Raw genomic sequence first — 24,826 nt, forward strand, 5'->3', positions numbered from 1 at the left:
TCTAACATTTTCTGGATCTCCTCATTCAACTTGGTGGCATAGTTCTTGTTCATTTTGTAGGGCCTCTTCCGTATGGGTTGTGCACTCGATATGAGAGGGATTTTGTGTACTCAAAGTTATGGAGGTACCCCTTTTAAATCTTTGTATGTCCACACGAAGGTATCTTTGTACTCAAGAAATATTTTGAATGATGCTGCTTTCAGAACGGGGTTCCAGTCATCCCCTACCAAGATCACCTTCGAATTATCCTCTTTCCCCAAGTTTACTTTTTTATGTTTGGTTCTTTATACTTGATGGCCTTATCCCTTTCAAACCAATGGGTTGGGGTATCATCCACCTTTGCCACTCCCTCCTTATACTCTTCGTACTCTGGCGGAAAGGTTGTACTTTCCATACCTTCACCAACCTCTTCAATTTCACTGATTTGTAACTGTTGGTGTGTATGTCACAACAATAACATGTTGCAATTTGGGTGGAAGACCTCGTGGTACTCCATTTGCCAATGAAACAACCCATTGAGAGAGCTTGTCTCATCCTCTGAGCAGCCCACCAATTCCGAAAGCCCCTCATCATTAGGTTCCATCCTTCTCTTTCTATCCTCAAAACCCCACTCATAGTCATTAGAGTCATCAGAGCCTAAGTCAAAGGATGCTAATTCTTCACATATGGCCTGATTCTTTAGATCAACGACATACTTCCGTCCTTCACTCTTGATACAAGGTGTATTTCTTTTCCAATTATGATTTACCTTGGCGGCGATCAACCAACCCCTTCTGAGGAGGGCACCGTACACCACCTTCTCGAGTGGGATAACCACGAAGTTGAGGAATAAGTGTTGAGTACCAATACTGAACTTTTGAACCATGAGTGTCCCAAGCGCTTAATGCACCATTGGTCGACGCCTACCAGTTGGTAGCTTGGTGGCCAGAGTGTTGGCTTGCCCAACCCCTTCCATGTCTCCTCTGGCAACATATTCACTCTAGAGCAAAGAAACGGGACTCTGACTCGGCTCGAACTTGGCAAGGCTGACCCGGACTCGAACTCGAGGCTCGCAGTCAGACTCGACTGGACTCACGAAAGTGAAAAACTCAAGAAATTTAGAGATTTTTAAAGATTTTGGACCCCAGTCTATGTCTGGCCAAGTTTTGCCAAGTCTGGCCGAGTCTGGCGAGTCTAGTCGACCCCAAACTCGGCCGAGTCCGAGTCCGCGTTTGCTAGACTCGTGGGGGGTAACTTGAACTCGAACTCGCCGAGTTTGGGATATTTTCGTTTCTCTGCTCTAGAGCCTACATCGACTATGGTATTAGTCAACTTCCATCCCATTATTTCCATCTTGACCACAAGAGGCTTCCTTTCAATGCTCACGGTTAATAGCATGGGATCAATGGCTGAGTGACCGGATGACTTTGTCGTTGGCTTCTTTGTTCATTCACAATGTTCTCGGCTGGCTATCTCCTCACCGACCACATTGCTGGTGGCCATCTTCAACCGAGGCATGGTTTATAGGAGGTCTGATACCCTTACAGATACGGTGGCTTACAACATCTGTTTCATTATGGTCCTCTCAGATGCCGACCGTAGAAGGGTGCTGGCAACATCGTGTGAGTCCCTTCTTTGTTGTTTTGGTGCCCTCTAGGAGATGCATTGGAGTCGGCAAGGGATATTGGAGGTGTGGCTAGAGGGGTTGTTTGTTCTCCATGGGCGAAGAACACTTGTGTGCTCCTTGTTTTTAGGTTATACAAGCACTCCTTAATGGAGTGTCCCAATACCTAACAGATGTCACAAAATGATTTCTTCGAGCAAGTGCCCTTGGTATGGCCTTCGACCTTGCAATCAGTGCACCATAATTCCTTACTCTCCTTGACACTCTCCTTTTTTGCCTTCAATTCCTTCATTATTCGCAACATGTCCCTTTGAGAGCTTGTATAGTTTTAGACTCTTGGTCGCTACTTTCCTCAAAAACAATGCCCAAATGTTTACTCCCTATGGCGTATGTTCTTTAGCTACTAGAAGTAAGCAGAAACCAAAAGTAAACAAGAAGAATACACCACATGAACAACACAGCATACAACTTATAACAACATATGGCAAAAATGATATATCTTTATTTCTAGCATGTAATGGATACAACAGCAGTGATCCCATTCCTGATACAATATGACATATATATACCACCCAGCAGTTGGCTAAGATACCAACCATTGGCAACTACCATCTAACCCCTACGGTGTTGTCCTCATTTTTGTTTCCAAAAATGAAGGACCACTACGGTGAAATTTTTATGAAAAAATGAAAAATTTTACTCCATGGCATGCTTCTCGAGGCAGAATTTTGACTAATCCTTGGACTGGCTTAATCCTCAGTCCATTCTCGAACTACGTTTCGAATTTCATTTAATTCTAGGTTTGTTTGCTATGCCTTTCCTTTAATTTCGGGTTTTAAAACTCAAACTGCATGTGGAGAATTTTCTTCAAACTGCAACTTTTAATGATATTCATTGTTATGGTCCTTGTAGGGGAATTTTTGACCAATTACATGTGCACTTTTATTTTAAATATGTCACTTGTAATTTATTTTAAGTTTCCCCTTTGATGTTTTTATCTTTTTATTGTTTTTTGGTCATTTTTAGTTAAAATAGGGATTTTTTGGCTCAACTCCAAGTAAACTTGCAGTTTGTTCAAAAAACCCCTACTTTAATGGTTTTCACATGTAATAGGGATTTTAAATCCCCATTACATATGTGCAAGTGTTTTTAACTTGTTGTAGGGATTTTATTTCCCTTTTACAAGTATTTTTAAACTTGCAGTTTGCTCCAAAAAACCTGATTTTGCCTTGCAAATGCATTTTTGACAATTTTAAACTCGTCATTTGTCCAAAAAAACCCGATTTTGGCTTGATGAGTGAAAAAGTGAAAAATTAAACTTGCTATTTGTCTTAAAAAACCAGATTTTGGCATGAAAGTGGGAAAAGTGAAAATAAAACTTGTTATTTTCTCTCTAAAACCCGATTTGCTTCATTTTGGACAAATCGAACTTGTCATGTGTCTCCCAAAACCCGATTTGCATGAAAAATTGATTTGTTGAAGATTTCAAAGCAATTTTTTGTGGAGATTTTTTAGGGAGGAAAGGCCTTTTTGCTCTACCCTATTTTCATGCAATCATCAACATCTTTCATGCCAAATGGAGGTTATATTGACTGGTTTTTGGAGCTAAATCAGCAAAAACGTGGTTCTTTAAATCCACATTTTGGGCGTTTTTACTTCATAAATCTGCAGTCTCCTTAAGCGTTTTGTCTTCTTCTACCTAGGCGTGGAGGGTGAAAGGGTTTTCGCACCATTTAATGATGTCGTTGGAGTTTATAATGGTGGCCACGTGATTCCCTTTGGCCACGTTTTTAACCTTTGGCAGCGTTTTCAATCATTTGGCCTCATTACTTCTTCTTCTACCTTAGGCGTTTTGCTCTAATAAACTTGGATGCATACTCTCATTGGAATTTTGGTCCTTTAAGTTTAAGATTGCTGCTATATTTGGGGCATTTTTACAAAAAACATGATAAGGGTTTAATATTCCGGATTGCTCCTTTTCACCGGTTTTGCTTCTTCATTTCAAGAATTGTTGCATTATTGGAGAAGCATTTTTGCATTTTTAAGAAAGGTATGTTCTCCTTCCTTTCTTCCCTTCATTCTATTATTTTCTTGTTTTCTTTATTTTTCGTTATTAGTTGCATTTTTGGCATGTGATGTTCTTCCCCTATAAATTGGTTTTTGTGAAGGAAATCTTCCCCTTAATATGCAATTGTTGAATTGCATTGTTCTTCTCAAAGTTCCCTCTTAGCTTGTATTCGGGATTTTTAATCTCGATTACAAGTTCGCTCGAAATTCTTGTTCTTCCCCTACGGTTAAGGAATTTAATCATTTTTGGTTAAAATTCCAAGCTTGAAAAGTGTGAAATACCCCTCCCTTGCAAATTCGGCTTTTAAAAACGGGATTACATGTTGAAAAGTTCTTCCCATTTTCATGAAAATGACTTTCCCGGATATTCCCATTTCTATCCATTCATGTTCCCCATATCCGTACTTTCCATTTCCATCATTTCCCGAAAGTCAAAATCTCATTTTTCGTCCATTTCTCCATTTTCGAATTTACAAGTGTACTTGTATTCGGGTTTAAAAACCCCGATTGCATGTATGTCCTTTCCAACTTGTATACTTGCGAAAATTCTCCCAAGATCCGAAATTGGTCAAAGTCAAGATTTTCCCATTTCTCCATATCTCCCCTCTTCCTCTCACAAAACCGTAAAATTCAGAGATCAAAGTTTTACTCATTTAAAGAAGGAAGAATGATATTTGCAGCTGACTATGATGTTGCCTTAACTCTATTAAGTCTTCATCACAGCATTCCAGGTTCACAATCAATGTCAGATTTGCCGGCATTGCCAACTCCAAAGAAAATGAAATACAAATATGATAAATACCAGAATGAGGTTGCACCTTCCCAGGTTTCTTCTCCTTTGGATCGCATCAGAGACACGGAAATAGGGCACGTTGATATGGCAGAATTCATCAACAGGGTAGAAGATCCACAGGATAACAACTTGCAGCGGCTATTGGACAGCCATATCCATCATGCATCTTCCTTCCCAGTGGCTGCCCTAGAACCTGAGTTCGTTCTTGCATGCGCCCATCATTTTGACAAAGAGTCAAGAGTCATTAAAAATGATGATGGTGAAGCTATAATTCGTCTTCATGCATATACAATCGAGAAGGTCTTCAAAATACCTCCTGCACCTGTTTATATGGAAATCACCAAAGAAAGTGCAGCAGAGTATTATGTGAACAGCGAAAAAGATTGCAAGCGACACATCAATAGATGGATCCAAGAGCCACGTCCTTCCTTCTCAAGATGGGCAAAGTTGTACCGTTGTGATTTCAAGTGGGAGATAGGAGACACCATCACTCTTCTCAGCAGGATGATGGGCCTTGAGCACTCTAATGTCTTTGAACCATGGATGTATCAATTCATTATGTTCATACGGCAGTCGCATCACACTTCATGGGGTGAAATCATCAGCGATGCTTTGTGCGAACAACTTGCAGCAATTCCTACCACTATGACCTTCTTCATGAATTCTTATTTGGTATATTTAGCAACGTCACTTAGGCACTTTCCAGGTCGTTCTACCAAGGGTGATCGCTCGCTTATACCAGTTTGAGAATATTATAACCAGTTGCCATTGAAACCCAGCAGACTGCATTTCAGAAGAATCCAAGATGCATTCTTTGGATATTTCATGTGTCAGTTTGACGTGGATCTCAGAAACAAAAGAGTATCAGATGAGGCATGGCTCAAGGTGTCTGAGTATGGGTGTTTGTTCCTTGAATTTCCCACCTTCACCTATATGAGGATTTGATGCTATGATGGTCAGCCATACATGCTTCCAAGATACCCAACCGATAAGATAATTCTTATGGAGTTGGGAAGACAGATCATGGTTGTTCATACTTTTCAGTTTGCTAGACACAAGGTTGGAATGGGGATCTCTAGCACAAACCCATTGAAAATTGGTCGATACTCCCTTGTCACATCTATGAAGGCTAAGGCCATGGAGGCTGAATTGCAGGAAATCAAGCTTAAGAGGTTCAAACCTAGAGCTGATTTCGATTATAGAGGTATGAAGGAGAAGATCAAGAAATCCTTTGTGCATGTTCATCGCATTGAAGACATCTGGGTAGATCTCCGCACGGAAGCCGAAGTTCTGAAGATGGATTACTGCAGGCTCACTGTTGAGCAAATTGTTGACTTGAACTTCGCGGATATCCCACAAGGGATGATCGATGACGGGCATATACTTGATCCTGAATACACTTCACGAAGGGTTGAGGAAGCTCCACTTCCTTTGATCCAATGGTCACACAAGGAGTGCGTCTCCATCCTTGACAGATTTCAGCCTATCTTGGCCAACACTAACGCACGGCTAAAAAGTAATGCTGTTAGACTTATCAAAATCAAGGTTGGTAAAGAAGATGATTCTACAGGGCCTCTTGGACGGAAGTCTGAGATTCAGATTGATAACAAGGAGGGTGCTTCATCTTCAGGCACAAGGATCAAGTTACGAGTTAGTCGTGCAGTAGTGCTTCCTCCTGAGGAGACGACTACTCGTGGGAAGGAGAAATCACGGTTCCATGTTCGGGTGATCGATCTGGATAATCCAAAAGAGGGGCAGCAATCTAACGATGCGCCTAAGTCTCCAGTTTCAGACTCACCTCACGAGGTCATTCCTCCAATTTCCATTGAGACGCCTCTTTCTCCTCCTGATTTGCTCGTAGATGAGTCTCCTCAGAATGCAGTTCCCATTTCAGCATATGAGCCTTCTCCTGATCGACAACGAGAAAGTGTGTCGAAAGTTCCTGAAGATAATCCCACCTGCATTCAGTTATCAGAAATTGATACTTCCACTTCTGGTTTTGAAGAATTCATGAGGCAATCTTCATGTCCATTGGTAACTGAGCAAACCGTGGTCGCCATTCAAACAGATATTCCTCCCAGGGTGACCACGGTAATTCAAACAGAAACTACTTCTCCTTTGCCTATGGCTACTACTGGAAGTGAGTTGATGACTTTGCCTCCATGGCTTAGTTCTTTCACCCCGAAAAGAAAGAAGCAAGAGATCTCACCTGATGCCTTTGACTACCAGGAACTCAAACAGTCCAGATCCAAAGTTGCTAAGAAGGCAAAGACTATCTCTAGGGTAACTGTTGATAGCAACAAGATGAAAGTAGCTAAAATTGTGGAACCTATTGCAGATAAACCACTTGATGAAATGTCAGCTGCTGATTATAAGGTTACAAGGGTAGAATTGGGCAAGCAAACACATGAGGTCATTAAACATGATGCTCAGTTTTCTGTTGCTTCACTAGTGCAAAGGTGTGACGATCTTCTTGCAAAGAAAGACAAGCTAGAAGAAGAAAACCGACAGCTCATGGCAGCCATTCATAAAATCATAAAACCTACTGCTTAAGGGAGTAACTCCATAGGTTCTTCTGGTTCCCAAGAATCGATTCGTGGAATGGAAAGGGCTGCTCAGAAAGTACAAGCACTGGATTCCTGGGTTGATCAACTTCATGATCAATGTGTACAAGTGGTAAAAGACATTTTTCAAATAATGTCTAAGTTGGAAACCATTGAGGAGAAACTGGATCAGACTTCTAACACTTTCAAAAAGAATCTGGAAAGCGTTGAGAAAAGTCTGGCAATTTGACGTACCATGCCCCAACAACGGCTGAGTATTTTGCAGGAGCACGCCATCATCTCTTCCAGGGTCATGTACTTGGAATTTGAAGAACTCATGGAAAACAAGACCCTTGTTCTTAAATCCCTCATTGAAGAGATCAATGATGCAAGGAGATTCCGGGATGAAGTCGATCAAGGTATTGTCTCACATTGTGAAAGGGCCTCTTGCAATATAATAAGTCAGGATGGAGAGCTGATTCCAGAAGAGGTTCTTGCTGATTTACAGATGAGGATTCATAATGAATGGAGGAGCGAACAATTCTCGGCAGCTTCAATTCAAGCATTGATGAAACACCAAGCCTTTTTGCATGAGATCCAGTCTATCCTAGATAAAGACAATTCTATGCTCCTCCGTTGTCACAACACTATTGTGAAGACTATGGTTGTTGCTAAGAACACCCATGAACCGAATCCCGAGGAACTACAAGCGAGCATCCGGAAATTTCAAGGATTCGTGTCTTCACAAAAGGCAACTTAAGTGTTTTTCAACACTTAGTTGAATTTTCCCTCTTTTGTAATCTTTAGTTGTAATTTTGTTTAGACAAGTTACATGTAAAAGTAATTTTTGTAAAATGCAAGTTACACATTACTTGCACTTTTGTAATTACATGTAAGGCAACTACAAGTTGTGTCCGATTAGGACTGTAGTTGGAATAAGTCTTAATTAGTTAGAGTAACTCTTAGTTAGTTAATGAAGTCTCAGTTATTTATTGAATGAGTCTTGGTGGTTGAGAGAATCTCTCGAGTTAGTTAGGATCCTCCCACCTTTTTCTCAAGGCTCCTCTTCTATAAATACTTGAGAGGTCCATTGTAAATATATCTTTTGAAAAGCAAGCAAAAACTCTGCCAAATTTACAGCAAGAAGTCTTTGAGCTTATGTATGTGAATTGAAGGTTTTGAAGAATAATAAAGAAGGATTACTCAAGTTTTAAGTCTTTGAGCTACATGTTTGAGTTTGAATCTTTTTATCTCTTTTATGCAAAGTGTTTCTAAAGGAGCTTAGTCCAATCTGATTTGAAGTCTTTGAGCTGCAAGTAGAGAAGATTAATTAAAATAGGAAATCTCTAGAAGGAGCAGCAAGTCTTTGAGCTTGCGTCTATTCTTAAGGAAAAATTATTGTTTGATAAGAAATAACAGCAAGTCTTTGAGCTTTCATTAGTTCTTGTCTTTGTGTTGAAAGAATAAATTATTCGAGTCTTTGAGCTGTTGCCTTTTATTCATTGTAAAATTTAGTATAGCAAAGGGTAGATAGGACTTCCAATAGTTAAGTCTTTGAGCTTGACATTGCTGTCCCGTCCCGAAGGAAGTGACGGAAGTCTTTGCGCTTTCAAAAAACTTCATTTCCTTTCTCTTATTTCACTTTAAAGTGGTTACTGCTGTTATTCAATCTGAAGAGAAAAGGATATTGTCTTTCTTGAAGAAAGAAGAAAGATTGTTGTCCCATCCCATTTTATTTTCCAAGTTGTAGTTAGATAGGGGGGGCCTTCCCTTAATTAGGAGAGTTTTTACTCGTGTGCTGTGGTTGAAACCACAATTTTGTATATTTCCCCAAGTGTACAAAATTTTCAACCAACATACGGGAACATTACATTGCCATTTATTTAAAACTAAACATAACAAAGTATTCGTTAATGCAGCATATTTGACATCTACAATGTTCAAATTCCCAGGCTCAAGTCTACAAGCATGCCTTTGCTTGGTTTCTATCATTTCTAGCTTTAAGCTCTCTCTTTGTCTCTCTCAAATGGACGGGAATCTTTGCAAGACCTCGACGAGGTGAACAAAGGGAGGTGGGTCCCTATTAGAGATGGGGAGTGTGTGCAAGGCACAACACGATCTACGTGGGAACAACGAGTTAGATGAAGAAGACAAAGCACATGAAAATCAAGACCATGCCCCTAGTTTAACTGTTAGCAACACACCATGGTATTAAAGGATCATGGTGACCATGCGTAGGTAAAGGATCATGGTTGTAAGTACCTTTTTCCATAGGGATGATAATAGATGGGTTGATGTGGCCTGACGTGAGGAACGAAATATTCTAGAAAGGCCAAAGATGCATGGATAGGACTAGGATTCCTATGACAAAAGATGATAAAGATACCTAATACCCAAAGGATTCCCTTATGTGGACTGGCAGTAAACTTTACTCTTAGGCACTTCTATTTTTCTTCACATTTGTTGCAGAATTTTTTTTCTCCACAAACACATACACAACAGCAATATTCTTTCATCACTAAAGCCTATAGTTGGAGTGCTATGTTGACTTCCATGCTGGTCAAACATTCAAACTACATCACCTCTATGTTTCTTCTTCTCAACATGAAATGTATTCCACCAACATTCTTCTCTACAGCATTCAATCTTCACCAAGATATTTCTATGTTGCCTCTGCTTCGCATAAAGCTTAATGTTTTTTTGCAGGACAATAATTTAACATTCTAATATCATAATAAAATCACTGTGGGGGCAATGAGCAATTGTATTATTCATTAAAAGAGGAATAAATACATGATGAAGTCGGTTAGAGGAACAATCCACCAACCACCCACAACTTCCTATTAAGGTTTTTAACAATCAAGGGTGAAAAGCACTCTAACTACTCACAAAACCCAAGATTACTCACATGCCCAAAATTGCGGTGAGTTAACTGCTGAAAAACTTGTTGCTGAGTTTTCCAAAAACTTGCAACGGTTTTCCAAGAAAAATAAGAAAAAAGTCACATTTTTTGGTGCAAAAACTGTCAAAACCCATCAGGATTCAACCAAATTTACTGTAAACTCAATTTTTGGGGGGGTTTCTATTGTTTTCAAGACAATGTTGGTGATTGAGGGCACTGTAGCGCATGTGATGCCACTGTGTAATTAGGGAAAATCAAAAAGCCTGCAGTTCAATAGTTTTAACTACCTTTCAATCGATGATTTATGAAATGTATATGTTCTTAAAATATTTGTTTGATGTATGAGATCAACTAAAATTAGAATTTATTAAATGAAATTTTTTAATTTATAAAAATATAGTTATAAACTTTTTATTAGATTTGATAATTAAAATATTAAATATATAGACAAATAAATTCTCTCTTAAGTAAAGTAGCGTACGTAATTTATTTATTATTTAGAAGTATGTTTTTAAAAAATTATAATTTAAATTGACATTTTTTGATTATAAGGAAATGTATAAAAAATATACATGTAAAATTTATAGTAGAATTATGAATGTACAAATTTTAAATTAAAGAAATCTAAGTGAAATAAAATTGTCTTTTTCAACAAGAAATTCTGTATTTTCAAATGTTTGATAAATTTGTCAAATTTTAAAATTTATTAAAAATAATAATAAAGATTTATTATTATTGTAAATAATTATTACTGTGTTTTTATTTGTTCTTAAAAAAACTTCATCTTCATCCAAATCTGTGCCAAGTCAAGTCAGTTCTCTCTTTCACATAATTATTTGTAATTACTAATAACTAATAAATGGTGTATTTTTAGTATGTGTATTTGTTTCCGAGGTCACCGCACCATAAGAAGATAAAGAATATTTTTTTATGCTTTCAGCTTTAGATTTTAGCTTGTAGTATTGCACGCCACCGTTTCCTTGAATGTTTGAGCTCATTTCTTCCTCCTCTTTCTATTCTTATTCATCATACTTTCAAGTCACATGAATCTACTTTGGTCATTCGTAGATATTAGTATAAATTCTTTATTTTCTTGGATGTTAACTGTAGGACCTAACTATACCATCCTAAGAAATCAACTTATCTTGCGCATTAAAGGTTTCTGTCCAATATTTTAAGTAAAATCTATTTAGCACTACTGGTAGTCAAACTCTCCTCTACCCAACTTGTGTGATCTCAGATATTTTATTCCTCTCTTGCATCATGCTAAATACAGTGAGGATGTGCAGTGCATTGCATGAAAGAAAATCAATGGTCAGAGTGAAAAAATAGGTCATAGATTAGTAGGTGTTTCATGCAAAGCTGGAATAACCGTGTATTAGATGTTGACTTTCACTCTTATCAACATTTAACCCAGAAAATATTAAAAAACATTTATAATCTTTCTTGAATGGCATAATTGAATGAAAGAAATGGGTTTCAAACTTTTATTATTAGCCATTTAAAACTCATATACCATTAAAAACCTTATCACTCTATTTGAAATTGAATTTATTGCTGCTATAACTTAGAATGAAAAAGGACTAACCTACCTGTCAATGCGACTAATGCGATTCCTTATTGCTGAACAAAGCTTTGCACTAACAGTTACAAACATTTGGCGAAGACAACTTGAATTAATATAATCTTGTTGCAAATCTTTTCTCCCAAGTGTGTTTTCTAGTTTACCCGGATTCTCCCATGAGAAACCATGAGTCGCAAGATAAAACTGATGTTCCTTCTGAAGAAGTTTGGTTGTAAGCACAGTTGTCTTCCCTGTACCGGAGCGTCCAAGAATAAATGAACTTCTTGGAAACCTGATTATTCGTGATTCTTCCTCATTGACCTCAAACTGAAGATCAATCTCTGATCCATCTTTAGCTGTTAATAATTGGTTTGCAATGCCAGAAGACAAAGAATAAAACTTCATTAGCAATAAGCTTTCTTCTACTTTGGCATGCTCTAGCGTGATAGTTTCCTTATCAAGAGTTTCACAATGAAGCGATTCAACCATTTCTGGTTGCTGTAGATGCCTATACCAAACAAACCCAGGATCATACTTCCATCGCCTTGGTAGTACTGTTTTTGCATCCCTGGAACAAGATAGTCTTCAGATATGCAGATTTGGATAAATATGCCAAATATGATGGATTAGTTCACATTAGCTCAGCCTTCTTTTCTTATGGAAATAAAGACAAGCTACTGTGCTACAAGCATAAGTCATTATTTTATCTTTATTTAGAACAATATACAAGAGATATGATTTATCTCTAAGCATTATCACATAAAGCACAATTCACCACAACTAAGGAAATCAATGGACACCATCCTTTATAAACGTTAAAATGAAATGGATACACAATTCATGGAGAATCTTTCAAAAACCAGCATTTAACAGGAAAGAGGAACATACTTATCCAAAAGTATTGCTTTGCACCGTGCAATGTACTCCTGTGTATACGTTGTGAAAACATTTTCCAAGCGTTGTCTAAGGTTAGGAACTTCTACATGGCTAAGAATATTCCATATCTTCAATATTTGGCATACTTCCTCTCCTCGTTCAACATCAGTTGTCCACACTAAATATAAACCTGATGTTGCATATTCATTTATAAGGTTTTCCTGAGGAGAACCAGCATGTTTCTTACTTTGTCGCCAACCATTAGCCAATTTCAGTATTGTGTTGATTATTTGCTGCCGCACATTTAAACCCTTTAACTTGGTAAATGATTCCTTAAACTCATTGCTGAACATAACCTGAAAAAATACAAACGAAAGAAATTTATTTTACATTCAAGTAAAGCACTCCTGAAACATGAACCCCCAAGCCATAAAAATCATTAAGTTTAACAAACGAAAGGAGGTTGACATAGGAAAGAAGACTAATACAACTATGCAATTCTATCGTTGGAATAGAATTAAAACAGTATTAAGCAGCTTCTTCGGAAGTATGTCTCCCCGAGTCACAGCAAAGGTCAGGTAATATGTTACAAAAAACATAGATAGCATTAATAAATTAAAAACTATCCGTTTTTCATTATGCAAATGTCTTGCACTTCCTTGCAAATTACTCCGCAATGAAATTAGAAATTAGAAATTTCACACATGCAGGATCTTGTAGGATTGAACGGTGTTTGGAATGTTCAGCTGGTGGTCCGTCTCTCTTCAATTCCTATTGAGGTGGGCATTGTTCCTATGGAAGTGGAGCGGAGTTTTGCTGGCAGGGAGCTGACTTTCAGATGGATTGTCTTTGTTGGTTTCAACCTGTTGGTTTTGGGAGCCATATCAAAACCCAATATGAAGGTTTAGGGAGCTTGTCAAAATCCCCTAGTTCCAGAGTGTTCCTTTATGCCTTTCTTCAAAACTCTGATTGTTATGGTTTTGGGATCCTTGCCCAAAGCAAATGTTCAGGTTATGGGTGCCTAGAAAAACCCTTGGTACTTGTTGCAAGTTAAGGGAGTCCTGATAAAACCCTTCGATTATCTTGTATTAACATCTTTTGGTGTTGTCTGAGCCTAAAAGAGTATGGATTTGGCCTTGTTTTTTCAGCTAGTTCTTCAATAGTTACACTTTGATGATTTGGCTGAGGTTGGGTTGCAGTTTGTCTATGTTGTATCTTTTGGCAGCATTCTTCTTTGGGTTTCGGATCCTTGTAAAATCGGAGGGTTGCAGGTCCCTTCAAAACCTATTGTAAGGGGTTTCAGATCCCCTCAAAACCTATTTGATCCTTAATCAAAACATCATCTACGATGAAGAATAATATGTTAATAAAAAATAGACATAGTTCATAAAATCAAAACCGTTTTCCTTGGTAAAATCATGTGTACAATGTTTGGCTTCAAGATTGTCAACTTCCAAGGCATATGCATATTACTTTCAAACAACCAAAAATATTTTAGTGAGATTGTTTCCCTTCTCAAGGGAAGCCTTTGCTTCAAAATTTTCCCTTGGCTCTAGAATTTCTAATGCAGTCTATTCACAAAAGAACAAAAAATTTGCGGCTGACTTTGTGTCCCAAACTTATTGATGTGGAGCATGTAATATCCCTTGGTCAAATAGGAGTAGAAATGAAGTATTCCAACCCGAGGAATATTGTCAAATAACTGTCATTCAAGGTCTCAGACTGCCGATCTTAGTTTTTAATATGAATTAATGTCATATAACAGCACCCAAGAAGTTTGCCAATGATCTCATCAATGTCATACTAACATACACAATGCTTATAACTTCAATTCTAACTCTTCTAATACCTAATCATGACTTCCATAGGGTTTAATGAACAGCTACAGCCAATAGACATTTAGTCAAACAATTGGCTTGCAACCACACATCTAGATGACACATGAAATCTGAATGCAACCTTGTTTCTCCTTATCTCAAAGATAATGATACAATATCTCCACTAAAGACCAAGCGCTTAACATACATTATTTGGTAAGTCTGAAGACAATGGACAGCCATGAACATTACAAATTATCTGAAAGTGCATAAGTGATGCCAAGAACCTGATTCAATGAAGCACCTATGTTGATGCAAGCAAAATCGTGATTTTTGATGCCTCACACCCACCTAATCAGCTTGTCCTCAGAAATCGGCCCTGCTGCTGATATTGATGGTCTGATAATAAGTGTTATGTCAGCTGCAACCCTCCACTTGTTGTTCAAAACTGATCGCCTTAATCCCCTGAATGTAGCGCTATTCTTCAAAATAAGATTCGATGTCTAAATGATAAGTTATGTGCAGAATCAAAGGGCATTACCAGTCTGACACGAACTATTGCAGACCTCAAATGGGTGATGAAATCTGCTTGGAACTCCCCCAATCTCATCCACAAAGAATCGCCTTATCCCTCTAATGAATTATAACCCTTCAAATTGACCCTTCAATGCTCAAATGAGGAATCATGAGCAAAATCGTGGTATATGGTTGACTGATACGATTTGTTCTCAGTACTGATTTGTCACTGATTCTTCCTTAAATACTCCTTCAAAGTATCTTCAAAGGCATCACCCTTCTTCACCAACACTATCGCTGATCTCCAATGTATCAGGCAATGCTTAAATGATGAAATAAGAATAAAATCGTGGTTTTTGGGGGTGAAACCCGATTTTGAATCAGACCTGCAAATTACGGCAGCTACCTCCCAATTTCCACTTTCAATTGATTCCCAAATATATCGTCCTTCTTCACTAATGCTCAATTTTAATAATCTGAAAAACACCAAGAAAATGCAAAGTAGCACAATTAGAAAGACTAAAATGTCTTTCTCTCACAGCTAAAAATTTGTCTTCAAAAGAAGACGTCACAAGTTAGGCACTGATGTAGATTCCGTCACAAACCCACTCCCAAAATGAGGAACTAGGGTTTTGTCCAGCCCTCCTATCAATCTGCTGAAGGTTTGCGTCCTCAGAGATTCAACTAATGCAAAGCATCAGTCAATTCATCAACTCCATAATCCAAATCTCCAATCTACCTTGAAGCTTCAATCTGATCTCCCTTTATATTTTTTTCATCTCCACATCCAAAAGCTTCTAGAAGATTCCATTTGCAATAAAATAATATTATTTTATTTTAGAAACTTTATGACTTAATATTTTATTTGTCACTATTTAATTAAATATAAAGTCACTTTTTAATTTTTAATTTATTTTAATGACTTTACAAGAAATTAATTTAATTAATTTCTCCTTATTCCTCCATTTAGCCAAAAGGCTAAATCTACTTAAAAAGGCTAGGAAAAATGGGGACATTACAGAGCATTTGTCTAACACTCACACCAGTTCAACTAGTTGTCTTGGCTAGTCTTCTTTGTAACAACTGTTCTATGTTTTGGTTAATGTAGAGTTTGGTTGAGTTAGTTTAGAAATTTTTTAAGCAATATGGAAGGTTACGTAGGAGTTAAATCAGTTGTTAATTCCAGTCCACATAGAAGATAACTCTCCAGTTACTTAGGTGTTGATTTCCAGTCATGTAGGAGGCAATTAAGGAGAGGATTTCCCAGTTCAGGAGTTTTAAGGGGTAGAAGTCTACGTAGAAGGCATAGAGTCTGGGGTTGCTGAATAAAAAAGGATGGCTGTTAAATTATCAGTTAGGAGATGTAATTTACTGTTTTCGGAGATGAATAAAAAAACAGAGGTGGCCGGGTATTACAGCCCCAATATTCTGATTTATGTTTCTATTTAGTTTATTTTCTGTGTCATACATAGAGCAGATTTTTGTTTTATTTTCAGGATAAAAGGATAATATGCATCAGTTTGGTATCAGAGCAAAAAAAGAGATCATAGAAGAGCTGACTATTGGGAATTCAAGCTGATTATTTTTTGCACAAGCTAGGTGCAAGGAGAATGAAAGAAGATTGTAGAAACTATTGAAAAGAGCTGAGACCGCTAAAGAAAGAAAAGAGTGAAGCCATCACTGCTTTGTAAAGGAGATCATGATTTTTTAAGTAGTCAGAATCTTTTACTAAGGTCGGTGAATTTTATTGTGATTTAATAGTAAATCTGAAGATGTATCAAATGTTGGAGTTTGTAGGTTGTGTGCACAACCCTCTTATCTCCATGTGATGAAGAAACCTGAGATGAAGATATTCATGTGTTTACAATGCATATTAAGATTGTTGCGATGTGGTTAGCTCTATATAAAAAATAAAAAATAAAAACTGAAGTGGATGACAACATTCAACTATGTCAAAAGCTATTAGGTGGGCTTTTTTATAAGTAGTGTGTTGGTAACAAGGTTGCAAGTGTATTTACCAAGTTGAGGTCATTCACAGTTAAGTTCATTTTGTAATGGGTTGTAGATTGTTAATTTGCAGCTGTGCTAATTGAATTTGTGATAATTTCATCAAAGAGGTCAAGGATAGAAATAGAATGTCAATACCTTTTCAATAATTTGTTCATTCCAAAGGAAAGAAGAGAAGATAGTTGCAACTCTATTTTGGGGCTGTGGATATGGTTATGAATTTAGATATGGAGTTATATCATAATGCAAGAAAGAGGATAACAAAACTGGAGGAAAAGATAAAACAAAGACAGAAGCAGAAACTAACGAAGGACTGTTTGCCCTCTCGGGTAAACGGTTAAATGCAGAAAGTAATTGCACAGAACATAATGGAAATACATTAAATAACCAGTCTCTGTATTAATTCAACAGTCCATGTACATCAAGTGCTTATAACATTACATTTGACATGACTGTCATGATGATTCTCTAAGAAGGAAAGGTAGTGCAATATATAACAGCCGAAGGGGTGCGACACAACCGTCGCAACTCCAACTACCTACCCGTCGGCTAACTAACTGACCGCCATAACTCATTATTACCGACGACAACATAAACATAATATGACAACATAACATAATGATTATTCCCGGCAACATCATCCCCCCCAAGAAAAGAAGTCGACTCCGGACGACTTAATACAAAATAGAGATGACATTAAACAAAACCAAGGTAGAGAACTACAGGAACTGCTGACGCCAGTCAAGCCCGGAACTCATACACCTGCTGCGTCCTCGCCTGAAAATCCTTTTTTGCTACCATTCGATGCTCAAGTGTGGATTTCACCATTATTGCTTCCTTTGACATCCCAGTCCTCCTATGCCTAAACCAAACTTGTCTACAAAACACGTTTTTCAATCTCAGCCTCCACCAACCGCTACTCAAATGATACTGTCTCCCTAGCCAATTTGTCCTCGATAGCCACCCGTGCTGCTCTCCCGACATCCAACTCCTGCATACGCTGAACTAAGTCTCACGCGACTACTGCCTCCAACCTAGTGGTCAACTCCTCCCGAGCCCTCTATGCATCCACCAAGGCAACCTCATGTCCAACCGAGACATACTCCGAGTTCCTCAAAGCGTACCTATCCTGCCTGGAGGTGGCCACAACCCGCTGGCACAAAGGCTAGGAGACACCTCAAATCCTCCATCACACTCCCCAAAGGCTAAAAACTGAACTGAATAACTCCCTGATGTCATACAACTGCGCAGACCTGCACTGCCTTCCCTCAAACTCTGTTTGTTCGCAACCTCGAAATCCGTCTCCCTCTACGGCTTATGGCTTCCCCGCCAATGCTTAGCTACAGGCTTCTTTCTCACAGTACGGACAACCACAACACTTCCCGTGGTATTCTGTAGCTCAAAAATAAACTGGGGGTCTGGGGGCAACGCCCCCAGTGGGGTCGAGGGGCAGCGCCCCCGCAGGGTCTGGGGCAGCGCCCCAGCGGGGTTGAGGGGTAGCACCCCTCGCGGGGTCTGGGGGAAGTGCCCCAGGTGCGCTCCCTGTCGCAGTACAGGGCGGGGTCGAGGGGCAACGCTCCCCGCCGCCAACACCAATTTACAACCTTCAGAACCATACGAAAGTCCATGGCGCACAACATTTCTGTGATATTTTAAGATGCCAAAAACCCTTCTTCTCCACTCTGAATTTCCAGTGTCCTGGCTTCAAAATCCAACGAATCATTTTAAATCTAGTCGTCGTCGTTTTTTTTTTTACCACCTCCCTGTACGGTCAACAACAGCACTGACACCTCCAATCGTGCGGCCACCTTCCCGAGCGGTCGACACCCTCCTTACCGTACGGACACACCTCTAGCGTACCAACAACATGCTCAACTGTGCACACCGTACGGTCCTCCTTCCGCACGCCCAACGCAGTTCAACCGTACAGTGACCACTGACGACAAAGCGGCTACATGTGTGTTTGTGCGGCTTCGCGTTGTGCGGCTGCGGGCTTTGTAGTTGCGAGTGCCACCGCACGACGGTGGTTACCACCGCACGGTGGTCACCATCGGTGTTACCACCGCCGGTGGCCCACCGCACGGTGGTCACCGCCGGTGGTCCCACCGTACGGTGGTCCGCTCCTTTTTTAGACCATACTGTCGCTGTCGTATGACCGTACGGTTTTTTCCAGTTTTTTTGACCATAAGGTCGCCTGTCGTACAACCATACGGTGTTTTTTTTTTTCTCATCTCCTAATTTAGTTGTCTTAGAGAGTCGTTTGCTCGGGTCCCCTGTCTCTAGGATTGCCCTTCATCCTTCTCGGTTTTCCTCGCCCGAGAGTCGCCTGCTGTGGTCCTATGCCTCTTGAGTTGCCTGCCTGGCCTCTCAAGTCCCCTTCCATCCTCTCGGGTGTCCGTCCGGCCTCTTAGGTTCCCTGCGCGCTTCGCGTGGTAGGGTTTCAATTTGGGCCCGTTGGTGGCAAGTCTATTTTCAATGGCCATCGGAAGACCTGGAACCACAAATTCTATAGAGACCACGACCTCCTTCCCGTACATAAGAAGAAGAAGAAGAAGAAGAATAAAGATTTTGAAGGCTACGGCCTTCCACACAAGGTTCCAATCGTTGCCAATAATCTTGGGATTATCTACATCATCAAGGTTTGGGGCATCTCCCTTCCAATACTCTCTGTATTCCAGCAGGTACACCTCCTTTGTTGCTTGCTCCGATTCCTCTACTTCGAGCCTGTAGCTCTGGAACATTTCGTAATCCTCCATCTGACAATGGAAGAGCCCATTCAATGACCCTGTCTCATCCTCGGAGGACTCTCCTAGTTCGAGAATCTCTTCATCGTTGGGCTCCCTGTAGCCCCGTCCTTTGGCCCTCGGGTCGCCTTTTCCTTCATCCTCTGATTCCGAAGATGATGCCAGTTCCTCATCAACAACCTGGGTCCTCAGATCAATGGTGTACTTCCGCCCCCCTTTCTCCATAGAAAGGGTGTTCTTTTTCCAATCTTGGTTCACCTTTGCTGTAACCAGCCACCCTCTGCCTAACATGGCGTCGTACCCCTTCTTCTTGAGTGGGATTACCACAAAATCTAGTATGAAGGGTTGCGTCCGGATGGTAACTTGTTGGCCCACCAGTGTCCCGATGGGTTTGATTCCATGCTGATCTGCTCCGAGCAGATTGAATGTAGATGGCCACAGCGACGGCTTCCCGAGCTTCCGCCAGGTTTCTTCTGGAAGAACATTCACTCCTAATCCACCATCGACAATAGTATCTGTCAAGGTAGTCCCCAGTATGCCCATTTCTACCACTGCTGATTGGCGTCCACTATTGACTACCAACAACATGGAATCGACCATGGGGCTTAGGACCTCCCTTAACGTAGGGTCGGCTGTGGGGCTCACGACCTTCCTCGTTTTCACCTGTGAGGGTACGGAGTTTAAGATAGCCGTTTTTAGCTGCGGCATGGTCTCCAGGAGGTCTTGTATTCTCACGGGTACCTCCATCTGTAATATTTGCCCAATGATGTTATTTTCCGCTTCCGTATGGGATGGTGTACTCGCCACCTCGTTGTCCCATCGTTCGGCCGTCATCTCATGTTCAATATTGGCCTTTGCCTCCCGTAATCTCTCCTCCTCCGTACGGGGGTCAGGATAAGTGGCTTTTTTCGTCTGGGCGCAGGTGATCGCCAGTACTTCTTTCTCACCAGTCTTCTCAGCCTTCTCAATGTTGAGGAGATTAACCCCTGCCTGTGGGCAATTTGCGTCCTCATGGTCGCCTGGCCCACACCAACGGCAGAGGTGCTGAGGGGTGGCTTCCTTCGTGCAATCACGGGCGAAGTGCCCCCATGATTACAGGCCCTACATTGGATAATTGGCCGGCCCTTGGCGTCTACTGGATACAGCTTCCGTTATTGTTATTGTTGCTATTCCTTTCGCCGCCGCGTCTGTTGTCCCGGTAACCTCCAGATGATGCCGTTGTGTTGGTTTGCGAAGTTCCGACGGTCGGCTGCTCTTGCGTGAAGAGAACTTGTTGGCTTCTAGTTTTCATATTGTAGGGACATTCCTTTGTCAAATGTCCTGCAATCTGACAAATGTCACATAAAGCCTTCTTGGGGCAGGACCCCTTGGTGTGTCCGTCACTCCTACAGTCGGTACACCACACGTCGTTTTCTTCCGTCTTACTTGTACTCCCTTTCATGGCTTTGAATTCTTTCAACATTCGTTCCATGTCCTTTTGGAGAGCGTGCACCTTTTTACTCGATTCGCCACCGCTGCTGCTTTCCCCGTCAGAATCTTCATCATCGTCAAATGAATATTTATTACTTTTCTTCTTCCTTGATGTTTTGTATTCGCTCTCTAGGTCCATCGCCCTATTATAGGCGTCGTAGGGGGTACAATTTTCATTTTTTTCCGTAGGGAGGATTTCAATCCTTCCACAAACCATCGTTTTTTCAAGCCCTCAGCCGGTTGGCTCTCCATTTTACCCAATAATTCCTTTAGTCTCCTACTGTATGCCCGTACTGTCTCCTTGGTACCTTGTTTGGTACTGTATATCTCTGTTACAATTTCGTTGTCATCACGGAGCAACCGAAACTCCTTCGTGAATTCCTTCTGTAGGTTGGCCCACGTGGCCACTTTTTGCTTATCTACATCGGAGTACCAATCTATGGCGACTCCACGTAACGTGGCTGGGAACTACTGTACCCAGTCATTCTGGTCTGTCACTCCGTTGGCAGACCAAATGGTTTCACATGTACGGCAAAGCCGTAGGGGGTCTTCCTTGCCGTCCCCTGTGAACTTTGGTAATTTTTGTTTACTCGCCATCGCGGGTCGTCTTCCTGGGGGCGGTTGTGCCTGTGTCTGTGGCCCTGCGCTGCTTCCTCCGGTGGCATTAGTGGTGTGTCCTGCGTCGACGACTGGAGGTACGGTGTTTTGCCTGCCCTGTGTGGCACCTACACCCGTACGGTTGCCCTCCCCTTTGCTCTCATATGCGCCCACTCCTACTTCCCGTTGGTGATCTTCACTCTGTGGCATAACGGATAAGTTTCTAAACTGATCCCGAGTCTCCTCGATTAGATTTTGCCATAACCTTGTTTCTTCCAGAAACTCTTCGTGGCTCCGCGTCCTACGATGATCTGGCGAAGCATAGAAATTTCCGTCGGCCTCTACACCCTCCGTGACACCTCCTTGGTTCCCCTCGGGCCCCCCTTCGGAAGGTCGTCCTCCGGCAAGTTGCCTCAGCCTCCGTCTACGTTCTACTTGCTGCTCTAGAATCAAGGCCCTCTGCGCGGCCTCCCACTCGTTCGTTTCTGGTTTTTTATTTCTATCTTTATTCAATAGGTTTGGCATTAATTGTCGCACATTTCCATAATTCTCAATTCATAAATCAAAACATGTCTTTGTTAATTCATCTGCTCAAGTGCAACGCGTGTCAATGACACTTTTATTTGAAAATAAAAAGTTCAACGTTCAATTTCCTCCTGGCCTGGTGCCATCTCGTTTCATTTCCCATCGACTGTTTTCTTCGTTGTTGCGAAGGATCTGTTGGCGTCGCTCCTCTTGGGCAATCTCCTCCAGGTGCGCCTGTTGTGCTAGCGATGCTTGTGCAAGCAACCGGGGGAGGTGATTCATTAACCGGTTCACTGCCGGGCTAACCTCCAAAGCTGTCCACACGGCACTTGGTGGGATTTCCGCCTCCGCCGCCTCTCGTCGGACGTAGGTTTGGATGGCTACCTGGAGTAGAATTGAAAATTCTCTCGTTGTCGTGTCTTCGCTTGTGTAAAGTTCCATTTGCGCGTCGTCCACCTCTGGGTTTATTTCACCAACTGGTAGGCCCATTGTGTCTGTGCGCCATCCGTGTCTTCCGTTCCCGAGTACGTCTAGGCAACGGCGCCAAATGTTTGCCCTCTCGGGTAAACGGTTAAATGCAGAAAGTAATTGCACAGAACATAATGGAAATACATTAAATAACCAGTCTCTGTATTAATTCAACAGTCCATGTAAATCAAGTGCTTATAACATTACATTTGACATGACTATCATGATAATTCTCTAAAATTGATCTAAGGTCGTGTTGTTACGTATTCACACATCGCCCCATTGCAAATGGGGACCCCTACTTTTCGCTTTCTGGGGTTTGCTTTTTGGGGTTTTTAGGGTTTTGTCTGTTAGCCTTTGCAGGATGAGTGTTGTCGAGGGGATCGTTGGATTGCAGGCTTTGCTTGAGCCAGGGTGAGTCCACAGGACCCCAAAATTAGGGTTTCTTTGAAAGTCTTCCTTGGGGCCTGGTTTTGATCTTGTTGCTAATTGTGTCTTGCTTGGTGAATGGGTATCATTCTTGAAGCTCCGAGCTAGGTCAAGTTGGTGAGTGATGAAGTCTGGAATGTCATCCTGATCTTCAAATGCCCTGAAATTTGGCTGTCTAGAATGTCCTGATCCTGAAATTTGACTTAGTCTGGAAAACTGAAGAATCCTCCAAAAACTAGATTTTGCAATATAACTCCTGGAGGTCCGAAACCACTCTCAAACATCCTAAAAGTATATGTGGAATATAACTTAAAGTATAAATGTCACTTATACTTAAATGTTATATTCCATAAAATGATCCTGACGGAGAGTCCAAAATGTCAAATTTCGCTCTTGACCCTTCCAAAGGGTCCAAAGCGAATTTCGCTCCTGACCCTTCCAAAGGGTCCACAGCGAAAATCAACCTAAACTCATTTCTTGCCTTATTTGACCAAATTTTGATTTGCAAGGCATTTTGAAGGGAAGAGTAGACATGTTTGGACGTTGGAAATGTTTAAAAGCTTTGAAAAAATGAAGGATTCTAGCCAAGAAGGTGAATTTCGCTCCTGACCCTTCCAAAGGGTCCAGAGCGAAATTCCTTACAAGCCTACTTTTTTGACCTTTCTTAGGCTCAAAACCTTGTTCCTAGGGCGAAGAGAGATGAGATTTTACCTTGCAATGAAGTTTCGAGTTGAAAGAATGATGATTCTTGGTCAAGAATGAAATTTTCGCTCCTAACCCTTCCAAAAGGTCCAGAGCGAATTTTCTCAAAACCTCTCTTTGCTATTAACTTTGTGCTAGATCAAGTGTGGGCTAAGGTAAAATCAAGAAGGAGATGTCCTTAGGAATGACTCCAAATTGCTAATGATTATCAAGATTGAAGGAATTGAGCCAAAAGAAGAAATTCGATCCTGACCCTTCCAAAGGGTCCAGGGCGAAAACTCTTCAATCACCTATTTTCCCTTGCAAAATCAAGTCAAACTTGGGATGGATGAGAGAAGAAAAGTGTTTCCTTGCCTTGTAAAGTGGATTGAAGTTGAAATGATGAAAAAATGAGCTACAAACAAAGAAATTCGCTCCTAACCCTTCCAAAGGGTCCAGAGCGAAAAACACTAAAACCATCCTTTTCTCCAAATTTTGTGCTAAGTCGGGCCTGGACTAGGGTGAGAGAAGCTATTTGGAATGCCTTGGAAAGATGTTTGACCTTCAAAAATGTGAATCTTGAGCTAAAGCTGGAATTTTGCTCCTGACCCTTCCAAAGGGTCCAGGGTGAAATTCTTATAGGGTCTGTTCCTGGAGAAAATCTTGGGCAAGTTTCATGTTAATATCTTTTTGTTGATGATTTAAGTTGAAAACGCTATGTTGAAATGAATTTATCATGTGTCCTTAATCATCTTTTGGTTTGTTTTGCCAGATGAAAGAAGACCAGGCCAAGACAAGGACGACCTTCTCCAGCCCTACATCAACAAGGACGACCTTCTCCAGCGCAGCCTCATCAAGGACGACCTCTTCCAGTCCAACATTTTAAGGAAAGCCAAGGTGGCATCCCAATCATCACTCCTCTAGTCGGGTTGGTCCACTTCAGCATGTCCAGATTCAATGTACCTGACTCATCAAAGATGGCACTAACTTCGATGTACCTACCCCGTCTATCCATTGGTCGAATATTCCAAAGAAGACATGTGTCCAAATAATGCAATTATTTCATTGGCCAGAATTGAGTTTGTTGTAACAAACCCTAATTAGGGTTTTCGTTGTAAAATCTTGGCCATTGATCTCAAATTGATCTAAGCCATTGAATTGTATTGTGGGCACTATATAAGCCCTGGCTCCTCATTTGTAAAAGCTAATAGTTAGTCAATAGTT

General features: G+C 40.8%; 1 protein-coding gene across 3 annotated transcripts in view; it reads right to left on the reverse strand.

The window, feature by feature from the left end:
- The window catches only part of LOC131045062 (uncharacterized), a 235,450-nt gene that overhangs the window by 162,249 nt on the left and 48,375 nt on the right, over positions 1-24,826 (reverse strand). For 2 of the 3 annotated variants that reach the window (XM_057978579.2, XM_057978577.2), the window contains exons 7-8: positions 12,361-12,704; positions 11,501-12,055 (exon numbers count right to left, since the gene is read on the reverse strand). In XM_057978579.2, coding sequence (XP_057834562.2) covers positions 11,501-12,055; positions 12,361-12,704 — 899 coding nt within the window. The remainder of the gene's footprint in view (positions 1-11,500; positions 12,056-12,360; positions 12,705-24,826) is intronic. The other variant, XM_057978578.2, reaches the window with a different exon arrangement.

This window comes from Cryptomeria japonica, chromosome 7 (genome assembly GCF_030272615.1).
Source record: "Cryptomeria japonica chromosome 7, Sugi_1.0, whole genome shotgun sequence".
Lineage (NCBI taxonomy): Eukaryota > Viridiplantae > Streptophyta > Pinopsida > Cupressales > Cupressaceae > Cryptomeria > Cryptomeria japonica.